The following is a 14,314-nucleotide window of genomic DNA, read 5'->3' on the forward strand; positions in this document are numbered from 1 at the left end:
GTTAGACACTATCATTCCAGAGAGATGTCAAAGTCTTCCTCATTTCTCTCTTGTCAATGCAATAGAAAAGCAATTTGATTTGGTCTACAATATTTGCTTTTGAAAAAAAAATGTTGATTTCCTCGGGCCTTAATTTTAAAAATTCACTCAAAAATTTACAAAGAAATTTTTCTTAGATTTTATGCCAAGATTTGAGAAACTGGATAAATGAATTAAGAAATAATTCCAGCTAAGAGAGAAAAGTCTTTAGCTGGAGGAAAATTTAAATATGAAAGTAATTTGAAACTCAGTTGTTATAGCATCTTAAGAAAAATGAAAGTGAAGCACAAATATAACTTCTTTCTCATTAAAAAAACCTCAATCATAAGATGATGCTTTGGGGAAATCTTTATTTGTAAATCTGTGTGTATGTGTGTATGTGTGTGTGTGTGTGTGTGTGTGTGTGCACATAGATGTACATATGCTTCTGCACATTCTAATTTGATGCTTTTATGCTTTCCATATGGATCATTGTAATATTGATTCCCTCATTTCAACCATAGTTTATGTTTCAAATATCAAAAAACAAAGTATATAAAAGAAGTTCTATTTTGTGGGCCCTCTGTCCTGGTCAAAATAAAACTGTATTTTCACAAAGATGGAACTGTATCCTGTTAAAGACTTCAAGAGCAAATCTAATCAGGTTAAGTATTTCTTTTCATATCTAGAATAGTAACACAAGGTGACATTCTTAGCAAGGAAGTGAGGTTATGTTCTTCAAGCAATAATTTTCAAAGAAAGAAACAGAACTGAAGTCATATATAATTGTATCTACTAATAAGGAAGTACGGAAGAGAAATGTTCCAGCCAACGATGATTATTCAAGAATTGTTCAAGTCTCCTTTGTGACAACCTCTTGTCAAATCCTGTTTCTATATCCAAATTCTCTTTCCCCAGTGTCCTGGATATCCAATTGCTAAGTAATATCTTCTTGATTTGCCTATGTTATGTGAAGCTTGGGAAACAAGAGGAAAGTCATTTTTTTATGTATTTATAGTTACTGTTAAAAAAGAAATCCTTTTATATGGACAGTCCCACAAATAAACACCAAACATATGATGGCTTGCTCTCTTTGAATTACCTTCACCATTCCCTCTGGAGTTACAGAAAGTTCTTGATTCCCCCACCCCACCATCCCATTGACTACCATGCTTTTCAAATTTATTACAAAATATTGTAAGTAATTCATCTTTTTCCATCCTTCCTGCAGTGGGCTGTATGCTCTTGGACACCAGGTTTTTTTCTCTATTTGGTTCCCTATTGAATACAACTACCGTGGTAGATAGTACAGTGAGTTGAGTGAATAAGTGAACTGGGCATGACTGGAGCTTTCTCAGAGCAATCATTCAGAACACAGTCTGATACTGGTTGGAGTTCACATCTGCCTAGAGGGAGGACTGTTTATGGATGGAAGCTTCGCAAACGAATACGTTCTTCTGCTGCCCACAGAAGAATATTTCTATTTTGAACAAACTATTCTGTGATGCTGACCCCAGCTGCCTAGTCTTCTTGTTCTTGAAATTTTAAAGACGAATTCAATTGTCGGAATTCTCTCAAAAGACAAAAAGGGTGAGGCCCTATAATAAATCCCAAGTATCTATTAGAAAAAAGCATGAGATACTTATATTTTCCATCTTATTTGACATAAGACATGTTGGCATTGCTATCTACTCATATTTAATATTATTTTAATTAAAATGTCAGTTGTAGTTCTGAGGGGCGCCTGAGTGGCTCAGTTAAGCGTCTGACTTTGGCGCATTTTGTGAGTTTGAGCCCCGCCCCCCGTTGGGCTCTGTGCTGACAGCTCAGAGCCTGGAGCCTGCTTTGTGTTCTGTGTCTCCCTCTCTCTCTGCCCCTCCCTTACTCACACTGTGTCTCTGTCTCTCTCAAAAATAAACAAACGTTAAAAAATTAAAAAAAATATATATATATCAATTGTAGTTCTGAGGGCATTGTAGAGGCTGCTTTTAGGCAACAGTCTTGAGCAACAGAAACTTAAGCAAGGGAAAAGGGCCCACAGTGACCGCCGAGGTGACGCAAACAGGCTCATTAAGCAACCCACCTTGAAACAGTCATAGACTCTAACCAGTTACAACCAGGCACGGTTCCTGAGACTTCCAGAAAAGAGAGAATTCCCTGTGTCTCCATACTCCCTTACTCAGCCCTGTAACTGTGGCTCCTCCCCACTCCCTCAATGCAGACAGTCTCTCCTTTGCTGTCCTGCCCACTGCTCCTTCATAGTGATTCAATAAACTCCTATGTCTTGTTCTGCCTTTGGTGAATCCCCCCTCCCCCGCCCCGTGCCACCGGCCCCATTCAGTCCAGACGCCCCACAGACATGAATGTGTTAAGGCAATAAAACAAACATAAAAAAACTAAAGCAAAACGAAACAATTTTAGTAGAAAAGATAATGCTCCAACTGAGTTGAAATGCTTCTCTTTTAATGATCTTTTTGTTATTTTGTGGTTTACCTGTCCTTTCCCTTCCCAGGGCTATCAGCTAAGGAGACTGTTGGGATCCTCCTTCTCACCAAAAGAAGCCGTGAGAAGTAAGGGGACCTGTTGGTGGCAGACAACACCACCACTGGATAGAGAAATTTGCTGTGAAAAGCTTACATGGCTCATTTGGAAAGTGTTATGTTGAAAACAAAATAATTTTTTGAGTGTTCTAAATCACTGCACTTAGGGCTCCTATAATAATGGAACTGAAACACAGCAAGATGACAGGGCTAGTATGCATTGCAAATGATGAGTATGGATAATTTTTGCAAGTATAAAGAAAGTTTTATCTAGCCTCATAGTAGGGCAGAGATTTTCATTGCCTCCAAGCTCATACATTTCTGAAGAAATGAAACAGCAAACCTACTCCCCAGAACTGGGCTCTGATTATAAGGAAACCTCCTGGAAACATCAAAACCTTATTTGATGGGGCACCCAAGTGGTTCAGTCTGTTAAGCATCCGACTTCGGCTCAGGTCATGATCTCACAGTTCATGGGTTCAAGTCCCATATCGGGCTCTGTGCTGACAGCTCAGAGCCTGGAGCCTGCTTCTGCTTCTGTCTCTGACTCTCTGCCCCTCCCTCATTCATGCTCTGTCTCTCTCTTTCTCAAATATAAATAAACATTAAAAAATATATTTTCTGAGGGCTTTTTTTTTATCATGTAATTGCAAGTAAAACTGAGAAGTAAGAAGGATGCCAAAGAGGGGTCCAAGAATCCTGGAATGATGCCAAAATGTTCATACCCACTAAAACTCTTGCCAGTGATCAAAAGAGAATCTTGCAGAAGTTCATCTAGAACTGGGCCTTTTATAGACCTAATTTTATAACTCGTGATTATCGCTGTTGTTGTTTAAAGCAGAAGAGCAGTAGCTATGTAAAATTGTGAACAAGTGCTACTGAAGGAACGGAGACATAACAGCAGATTCTGTGAGGAGGAAGAATGAAAAGAACAAAACAGATAAAAGGTGAAGGGGAGCAGATTTTGCCACCCTAAAATATGCTTCTTTGACATAATGATTATTTTAAACTGGTTATTTTTAAAACACAGCAGACAGAAAAGCTCTAAAAATCCAGCAGAAGTTACCCTTTGGTAAGAAGCATTTACATTTATAAGGAAAATCTCCACTGGTAAGGATAGATCTCTTACTGTACTAGAAGAGCCAATTTCTAGAACTCTTACCAATGAAGAAGGCAACAACTTAAAGCTACTTAACAACCTTACCCTTGTTTACTATGTTTTCCCTGGTAACCTCCCATAACTGGTGTCCTCTTTATCCCAAACATCTCTTCTGTCTTTAGCTGAAGATGGTATTTAAGGTGATGGCTTTGGTCATTTCAGTGTTACTTGGTTTTCCTGGGTCTCTCCCATGTAGACATATTATTAAACTTTTGTTTGTTTTTGTACCGTTAATCAGTCTTTTTTTAAAAAATTTTTGTTTATTTATTTTTGAGAGAGTGCAAGCGGGAGGAGAGGGCAGAGGGGGGGAGAGAGAGAGAGAGAGAGAGAGAGAGAGAGAGAATCCAAATAGGCTCCATGCTATCAGTGCAGAACCCCATGTGGGGCTTGAACCCATGAGATCAAGACCTGAGCCAAAACCAAGGGTGGGATGCTTAACTGCCTGAGCCACCCAGGTGCCCCTGGTAATCAGTCTTATATTGATTTAATTATCAGACCAGCCAAAGGACCTAAAAAGGAAGAAGGGAAAACTTTTCTTCCCCTACAAAGGGCGTTCAAAACACAGCACGCTGGCAAGTGCAGAATAAAGATGTAAAAATTAATAAAAGAAATCTTGTTTATAATGAAGAGAGGAGGGGTGCCTGGGTGGCTCAGTCAGTTAAGCCTCTGACTTTGGCTCAGGTCAGGTAGGATCTCCCAGTTCCAGAGTTCAAGTCCCGCATCGGGCTCTGTGCTGACAGCTCAGAGCCTGGAGTCTGCTTCAGAATCTGTGTCTCCCTCTCTCTCTGCCCCTACCCCGCTCACACACACTCTCTCTCTCTCTCTCAAAAAAATGAAATAAATAAAACTTAAAAAATTAAAACAAAAATAAAACGAAGTCAGAAGACCAGAAGGGGGTAGTTTACACACCCTACTACAGTCATCAACAGGAAGAAAGGAACCTTGAAAGTGATACCACTTTGGCTACACTTTGCTACCTCAGCAGGAGGAAAAAAGGTGTTTCTCTGCTCCCCCCAGCTCAGCCAATGAGAGACAGCCACAAATCAGCTAATGAAAAGCCGTTATACTTTGAACTCCAAGTTTACTACAATGGACTCTTTTCTTTATAACCCCTCACAACTTCCCTTGTTGTTCTATAAAAGAGCATTCCTCTCCTTGTTCTCTGCACTTGCCTATAGTTTTGCTGTAGTTTGCTTGACCTAAACTGTAATTCTCTGCTATTCCTGAATAAACTCATTTTTGCTGGTAAAATAACTGACAGTGTTATTTTTAAAATTAACAAAGATAACAGCTTTCTATGTGTTTCAATCTAGTGAGCCAGTTAATGATTTTCAACCTGTAAAATAAGTGATGTATACGTAATGATGTAACTAAGTATTACGAAAATACCTTGGGTAAAAACATCCATGTTTAAGAAGAGAGATTTTAGAAAAAAAATTATTTTAGAAAGGTTTATTCGGGAAGATTTCCCTTAAAGATGGTCTAAGTAAAAACTGAAGTTTTGATTCTTCAAGAGAGAGTCTATCAGCCACTTATGGGAGTGTGGCACAGTACAATGAACAAAGCTCTAGAATCACGGAGCTCTGGCATCTGATATATATATATATATATATATATATATATATATATATATATTTTTTTTTTTTTTTAATTTACATCCAAGTTAGTTAGTATATAGTGCAATGATGATTTACCCATTTAGCCCATCCCCCCTCCCACACCCTCTCCAGTAACCCTCTGTTTGTTCTCCATATTTAAGTCTCTTATGTTTTGTCCCCCTCTCTGTTTTTATATTATTTTTGCTTCTCTTCCCTTGTGTTCATCTGTTCTGTGTCTTAAAGTCCTCATATGAGTGAAGTCATATGATATATGTCTTTCTCTGCCTGGCTAATTTCGCTTAGCATAATACCCTTCAGTTCCATCCATGTAGTTGCAAATGGCAAGATTTCATTCTTTTTGATTGGCATGTAAGTGTCTGATGTGTCTCATTTTCCTTATCTAAAATAGGCTTCATGTGCCTACAGAAAATGGAGTTGTAATGAAGATTAAGTTAGTTGGTATCTTCTAAATGTTTGGTACACAGTAGAAATTCAGTATGTGGCGGTTGTATTAATGACATTGCAAATTCTCCATCATGGTAAGTAAATGAAGCGTTCTGAATTTTCTTATGTATGACTAGGCGATATTATTCAATAGGGTACTAGAAGACCCTGGCTAGGCATATGACCACATTCTCCGTTGTTTCCAATTTTAAGACTATGAACTGTGAGACCTCGAGATTAGTAAAGAATTATAACCTTTGGGCAGTTGGCCTGCTATGGTAACTTGCATTGGCTCTTCTGAAAGCCAGATGTCACATCAAATTAAGGAAGGGAAGGAATTAACATAGCATTTGCATTTGTCCAATACAGTTCTTTTTTTTTTTTAAGTAGATATTTCAACTAAAGCATTGGAAGTCATTATGGTGGGAATGTAGAAATACCAAAATGATCATTCCTTTTTATTTTGCGTAATAAATTCACACAGAACTTATATTTTATGAACTTCCCAATATTCAACTGTTTTTGATCTACAAAAATGACAAGTGCATACGGTTCAATCTAATCATTGCTAAATCAAAGGTAATTGATTCCCTGATTAATTTAAGTGAAAAAATGAGACAAGGAATAAAAGGATGCATAGAATTGAATATTACATATTCAAATATTATATATTTGTCAAATAGCATGCATATGAAAAACTATATAAAGAAATAATTCAGGGGAGAATATAAAGCTGTCAGTGGCATTTGCTGGCCTCAAAAGCTTAGGTTCATATCCAGCAACTGGTCTTTCCAATTCAGACTCAAATCTGAACCTCATGCAACTCTTCAGCTTCAGAATAGGAGAAGATTTTAGGCTTCCTAACCGATATGGTATGCATTTCCAAATTGCAATGCTTTGTATATTTTTATCCTTTTGACTTTTCTGGGCTCTGAGAATTGCTGCTGACCCTGGGTAACCAGTAGAATAATGGGACTTTTATTGAGTGTTATAAAAGTAGGTGAGCTACTGACTTAAAGATGATGAAAATTGCTTTTTCTCACATAAGCCCTTGACTTTATTTATATTTTAAAGATTTTTTTCTTTTCTGGAGACATTAGGATACTTTGATGAATTTACTAACTGAAGATTTTGGTGTAGCAATAGTAGCAATTAATGAAGTAAGGTTTTACTGATCTCTTTTGAGACTATTAAGCCCCAAGGTTCGTCAGACTATGAAGATTTGCACCTTTCTACTTTAAGAAGCCATTTTATCTAAACAGAATCTCCTGCCTGTATTGGCTAATGGTAGAAATTCAGAATAATTAGCTAAATTAATTGTTTCATGTGGCTGGTCTTTAGAACGTTATAAACTGTAATGGAATTACTGAGTTGAGAGCAATTAATGGAATGTACTTCGTATATATCCTAACCAAATGCTATACCTGTCATTTGTAATGACCAATTAAAAACTATCAAAAGAACACTGTTGATGAATCTTAGTGCCATCAAAATAAGCCATCTAGAACAGTTTACACATGCCTTATATCTGTATAGTTCATATCACTTCAGAATCTGAAGTTGTTTTGGATACTGTCATTTAAGTATTATGCTAATGCCCCATACTTTTAAAGAAGAAAGTAAAAGTTTGGAATACTTCTAGGTTTTTAAAACCTATAAATCATAGAGACAGGGACAGAATGTATGTTTCTCATATCTAGGGCTCATGTTAGATCAGGAGTTGAAAATTCAGATCCTAACACTAGAGCCACAGAGGCATTCAGATGAGTGGGAATGAGGGTGGGGCCTGGGCGGCTCAGTCGGTGAAGCTTCAGACTTTGGCTCAGGTCAGGATCTCATGGTTCATGGGTTCCAGCCCTGTATCAGGCTCTGTGCTGACAGCTTGGAGCCTGGAGCCTGCTTCAGATTCTATGTCTCCCTCTCTCCCTGCCTTTCCCTTGCTTGCATTTTGTCTCCCTTTCAAAAAATAAATAAACATTAAAAAAATAAAAAAAAAAGATAAGTGGGGATGGCACAAGGTGTCAGGACCAGAGAGGGAGGGACAGTGAGAAAAGCAGAGAACTTGAATGCAAATAGCCTTTTAAAGGCACTAAACACCATTTAGCTCCACTTAGCTACCCCTTAGATGTTGCCCTATGGAAATGTGGTTCCAGTAAAGCTAGATACTGTAGGTTTTCAAACAAATACAAATATGTGGAATTTTACATGAAATAATCACACATCTCAATGTTGATAACTAATTCAAATTTTAAGGCCCGTGGGTCAAATAAAACACATCTGTGGGCTGTCAGGAAGCAACTTCTGGATTAGATTCTAACATCCTCTATACATATACACATGCTATTAAAACTGGCGGATGTTGAGATGCTGTCCTTCATTAATATTTATGACAAAGGAAATGTTTTTAAAAAGAAAGTAGGGTATTTCATGAATTGACAGCTAGTAGGTGCCCACTAGGTTGCTACAACATATTCATTATTAAGAAGATTAAAAAAGACAGATGTATTCACTGCCATTCTCTGGTTTATAAATAGTTTAGTTGAGAAGAAAGGGGTTTCGTGATAAGGTTGTAAATTATTGGGAATGGTATACTAAGAAAGGATCAAAGTTGTATATAAGGGATGATTCCACAAAATCTGAAGGTAGAAGAAGACTTTTCAAGTTCCATACAGCATCATGTAATGTTTATTACAACAAAAATAGGGGAGGGATAGATAGCATGAAGAAAAGAAAATCTGAATTTTTTTTTATCCTAGATTGTTGCTCTTGAAATGAAATATTACACCTGACAAAGTTGAAATGAAAATTTTATATGGATGCAAGTTGAAAAAAGAAACCCATGGAGAAATCTACAGATGCTATGAAACAATTTGTAGTTCCCTGAGGGGTATGAAGAGAAATTTACAGAATCACAGAGCACAATGTGTTATTTAGCTACTCCAGACATCACACAGCATCTGTTCAATGGATGAGGCAAAGGACAAAGAGTAAGGGTCCATTTCTATTTCTGGCATTGATTGCTCTGGGACCTGGAGGAACAGAGTGCCACCTTTTGTCACCCAAGTTACCCCATACATTAAAAAAAGACACTGCATAGCCCAAAGGCATTTTGAACATCAGTTTTGACATCTATAAACCATTTGGAGACTTTAAAAATCAAAATTGTGCAAAGGCAAGAAATGCTATTTTCCCTTTCCAGGATTTACAGAATTAATGAAGAATTGCAATGGGCAGGAACCAATCAGAATCCTATTGGAATATTCTTTTTTTGCTTTACATCCCTCCTCATCCTGGACCTCCTCATGTTTCTTTCTTTCTTTTTTTTAATGTTTATTTTTCAGAGAGACAGAACATGAGCAGGGACTAGGCAGAGAGAGAGGGAGACACAGAATCTGAAACAGGCTCCAGGCTCTAAGCTGTCAGCACAGAGCCCAACGTGGGGCTTGAACTCATGAACCATAAGATCATGACCTGAGGTGAAGTCGGAGGCTCAAACCAACTGAGCCACCCAGGTGCCCCTCCTCATGTTTACTTCTAAGCAATGTTCTTTTCATCCACTTTTGTTTTGCATTTAATTTAAATGAAAAAGCAGCTCTAGGCACATTCATTATTTAAATTGCAGTCTCTAGACTCTCCTTTGGAAATTGAGACATCCATATATGTAAGGCTGAAGTTAGGTAAAAAGAGAAGTTAACATGCTAAAATCCAGGGCCACAACTATAAGGCATGAATTACATAAAGTTCATGGTCTTCATTTGTGTCCTTCCCAAGTTGTCCTTTGCTAGCGTTGAATGAGATGCTAATTATATTTGACTTGTATTCTTACCTTCCTTCTTTAGAGAAATGTAAAGGAGGAATTTGAAGATTAAGTTATTATCTATATTTTATAGATTATCTATTTTATAGATTATCTATTTTATAGATTATATTTAAGATTATCTACATTTTATAGATAAAAATATACTTACATCTCCCTTACAGCTTGATGCACAATATAGAAAATAATACTTTTTCTATCTACTGTAATTATACATGAACTAAATAAAATCCCCAAATAAAGGCCAAAGAAAGAGTTCACATCTTATGGAAGAAAACATTCTCTTCTATTACCTAATGCCTGATTATCAAGAAATTAGATGAGTTCATATTATTTAACGTTTATTTATTTTTGGGACAGAGAGAGACAGAGCATGAACGGGGGAGGGGCAGAGAGAGAGGGAGACACAGAATCGGAAACAGGCTCCAGGCTCTGAGCAGTCAGCACAGAGCCCGACGCGGGGCTCGAACTCCCGGACCGCGAGATCGTGACCTGGCTGAAGTCGGACGCTTAACCGACTGCGCCACCCAGGCGCCCCGAGTTCATATTATTTAATGTAAGCTATTATCCTAACCTTCCAGAGAATTGACCTCAGTAAGTACCATGTACTCAAGTTTCCATCCGTTCAATTCTCCGAATTACTAGTATATTTGTTGTGTATGTGTGTGTATATATATATATATATATATATATATATATCACACACAAACACATACATCGTACACACACACACACACACGCTTTTTTTTTTTTAATTTGGAGGAATTGACATAAAATCAGAGGCCCGGTACATAAAACGGAGATAAAGGATTATTTGCAAACACTTGGATGTTTTACATACTGAGCCCAACACAAGACATGTATCTACGTGGTTATTAGCATATTACCAAATTCTATTGGGGAAAGAAATGGATTCTTAAAACATGCCTGCTTGCAAGTGCTCTCTTTCAAACCAACTCCTGCCAATACCATACCTTCCGGAGGGGTTTGAGCTTAGTCTCCATGATGAAATCATACTTGCAGAGCTCACAGCAGCGCGTGTCTGAGCTCTTGATCCACTGGTGGAGGCAGGACTGGTGGACAAAGCGCAGGGTGCCGGTGCAGCGACAGGGTGTGATGAGGGGGCTCTCTTCATCCCCCTCACAGTGACAGATCCTGGGGAAGGACAAGGCAGTCAGGATGAGCTCTCCCAGAGGACATTGCTCCCCAGTGGATTACTTCCCTCACTCATACGAGACTGTATTAGAAACTGCAACCTAAGAATTAGAAAGCATGGACATTTGACTCCAACTTGATGCTAGAATGGAATCTATGCCCAATATTAATTTCCTTTCACTTGCTACTCATGCTCATATTGTTAAGCATTAGATACTAGTAACTCAAAAATGCACTATCATATCATTCCGATACTAATGCCAGTTTTAACGGCACAACTATTGAGGCATATCCTCAGCTTAATCTACTTAATACGTCAGTGTCTGTGAGCATCAGCTTGATTTCATATATACAAGCATTGTGAGGAATGTTTTAACCTGATAATTTTGCTGTTTTATTTTGGTGACAGCTTTATAGAAGCATGATATATAATTTAGTATCTGTGTGGAAGAATTCTGAAAAATTTTAACATGTTACCAAAGAATAAAGTGAGTATTGAAAGTTCAGACTGGAAATATTACAAAGATTTTCCCAGGAAGATGCACATATATTTGGTCCCAATTAATGACCCAAACTGTCAATAATCACCATTGTTTAACAGTCACAAAGATTGCTGGTCGCATAAAGTTCACGTACAGTGAATTCTATTGCTTTAAAATGTTAATTACTACATCTTCCAAGGAATTCAGAATTCAACTGGTTTACTGAATTCTTATGAACTTGAATGTCATAGACTCACAGTCTATGAAATCTTCATTATGTTCATCTACAAATTAAAAAAAGTTTATTTCCACATTAGATGGGATAAGCTTTTCATACCTCAAGATTGTAATTCAAATCTCAGTACTTCAATAATGCTTGCGATTTAGAAGTTGTTAATAAATTTGATTAGAAGTATTTTTTGAAATCTTTTAAAAATATGAATGGCACATTTCCAAAAAAAATCTGTAGAGTTACTTTTTTGAGCTGAGTCACAGCGGCAGGCTTGAAGAATGTTTGAATTGCTGCTCTTTCCTTTTAGGTCTATATGCCCTATTCTCCAGAAGCATAAGTTTTAAAGAATGGATTTTTAAAACGTATTTATCAATCTCAGCTGTCTCCCAGGGGAAATGAAATGGTTGCTCTAATTGTTACTGCAGTAAGACACAGGAATTGAAACCAAGCCCTTCCCTAAGCTCAAAATAAAGAAGTATGACACAGTACACTAGAGTTTTGAATCTCTTTTTCTCTTCTTTTCTTTTTTTTTTCTTTTTTTAAGTAGGCTTCATGCCCAGTGTGGAGTTTGAACTCACAACCCTGAGATCAAGACCTGAGCTGAGATCAAGAGTTGGGTGCTTAACCAACTGAGCCATCCAGGAACTCCTTGAATCTCTTTTTCTTAAGTAAAAATAATATAATAAAAAAGGAACACTGACTTCTGAAGTCCTTAGGGTGGGAGTGATGAGATGAGAGCCTAGGGAAGTTCAAAGTCAGAGTCCTCATTCTCCTGAACTGAGGTAGAAAGTAGTAGTGTTGGATATAGCAGCATATATAAGAGGCTGATGTGCTGGGGAAAAATTAAAAATTACTGAGAGTCTATTCTTTAATATAAAAGTGTATACTTTGTATCACACTTGTCAATAGAGTATTAATCTCATGACAGGTGCTCAGTAGATGTTTGTTGAGTAAAATTATTTCATTAACAAACTATAACTTATAAGAGCAAACAGTGAAAGCAAACCTGGATTTCTATAGCACTTCATTTGCTTGCAATATTTATTTTTGGAGCCACTGAAACCTAATGAATTATATAGCATGAGAGGTTGATATTTCTTTTGTCCTTGAACCTCTCATCTCTCTGCATCCACACAAAGATACTCCTTTAGGTTAGGGGTCAGTAAACTATGGCCCAATTCTTACTGCCACATGTTTTTGTAAATAAAGTTTTACTGAAACACACCCACAAACATTTGTTTATGTACTGTTTAGAGCCGTGTTTGTACTATAACTATAGAATTCGGAGTTGCTGCAATGACCATATGGCCACAAAGACTAACATATTTACTACTTGCCTTTTTACAGGAAACATTTGCTTACCCTTGCCTTAAATACGGTGATTCTGAGTTAAAGACAATACCTGAATATTACGAACAATAATAAAACGAAGTTTACAAAATATATTACGCCGACAACTGCAAGTAACAAAAGTTGAAGTAAAGGTTACATAGAGAAGCAGACAATAAAAACAAAAGTCTCTCCTGGCCTGGCATTGAAGCCTGCTGATCCATGAACAGTCTGCAGGGAGAGCGGCAAAATCTCTCATTTGAAAAAGAAAAATTTGCAATTAATGCCATCTGATAATTCTTTACTAAAAAAAGACCACGTCAACTGCTGCACAGCTGCCAGGATGATTCTGAGGTCTGATTTTTTTTTTACCGATGTGAAAAAAGTAATTTATTCATAAGAAGATTTAAACAAAGACCTTGTTGATTACTGAGTTCAACCTGACCTGAACAGTTTACTGATTGTAGTTCAACTTACTATGTCTTACATATTCCTTTCTAAAATCTTTTGCAGAAACTGCTACCTGAAGCATCACCAGTAATTTCATTTCTTCATAAAATTAAGGTTATCTCTCACAGGGAAAATCAAAAGCTTATTTCGTTTTCATTACTATTTCACGAGACTTATTTTTACATGATTTTAGCATTTTGCACCTTTGCTAAATTATCCCAACCCAAGTTGAACCCCAAGACTCTTTTTCAAATCATGTTGAGATAGATTGTTGAAAACGAACTTAAGAACTAAATACCAACTTCAAATATCTACTAGAAATAAAAAATAATATGCCATTATGAAAAGAATTAATTCTTAAACTGACATATTTTACACTAACCACAACTGCTAAATTATAAATGAAAGCATGGTAATAAAACATAGACATGATTTTTCCAACAGAATAATTGTGCAGAGAAAATGATTTTAATAATAAAATTGCATTGTAAAATATTCATAATTTCAATGCATTTTTATCTTATGGGAAATAAAATCTTGGGAACTGAGTGATTCTATAAAATTATTGGTGATTGACATAGGTGTCTGTCACCTAGTGACAAGAATAAGCTGAATTCACAAATTTTATTTGCACTGTACTTTTTTAACTGGCTGCTTACAGTCTAATCGGTATACGTTGAGATTTTTACCATTTATGACTTGAATAAACTTCTACTTCCATATAACTTCTAGCTTTCTGTGAAAAGCAGACCACCAAATAGTGTTTAGCAAATTAAATTCTGGAAATTGTGTGTGTGTGTGTGTGTGTGTGTGTGTGTGTGTGTATGCTTAGTCCTTTCCTTAATGTTTAAGTTTTAAGAAAAGCAGGTTTTTGTTTTGTTTTGTTTTGGTTTGGTTTCACATACCTTAAAATGACCTCCACTGCTCCCAACCCCCTCTCTTGCCAAGGCTTCTTGGCTCTGGTAGAACAGTATTTTTTCTCTACATAAGTTCTTTTTTTAAAAAAATGATTTATCACTGAAAAAAATCTTCATGAAGGTCATATTGATCATGTAATTTGGGGATTTTTTTCATTCATTCATTCATTCAT

The 14,314-nt window shown here is 36.8% G+C and overlaps 1 protein-coding gene across 3 annotated transcripts in view; it reads right to left on the minus strand.

The window, feature by feature from the left end:
- The window catches only part of MARCHF1 (membrane associated ring-CH-type finger 1), an 87,075-nt gene that overhangs the window by 43,770 nt on the left and 28,991 nt on the right, over positions 1–14,314 (minus strand). For all 3 annotated transcript variants that reach the window (XM_047092454.1, XM_047092456.1, XM_047092455.1), the window contains one exon: positions 10,551–10,731. In XM_047092454.1, the coding sequence (XP_046948410.1) occupies positions 10,551–10,731 (181 nt within the window). The remainder of the gene's footprint in view (positions 1–10,550; positions 10,732–14,314) is intronic.

This window comes from Lynx rufus, unplaced genomic scaffold, assembly GCF_022079265.1.
Source record: "Lynx rufus isolate CCGP_SWC_20201006 ecotype Redwood Valley unplaced genomic scaffold, mLynRuf1.p SCAF_3, whole genome shotgun sequence".
Taxonomy (NCBI): Eukaryota; Metazoa; Chordata; class Mammalia; order Carnivora; family Felidae; genus Lynx; species Lynx rufus.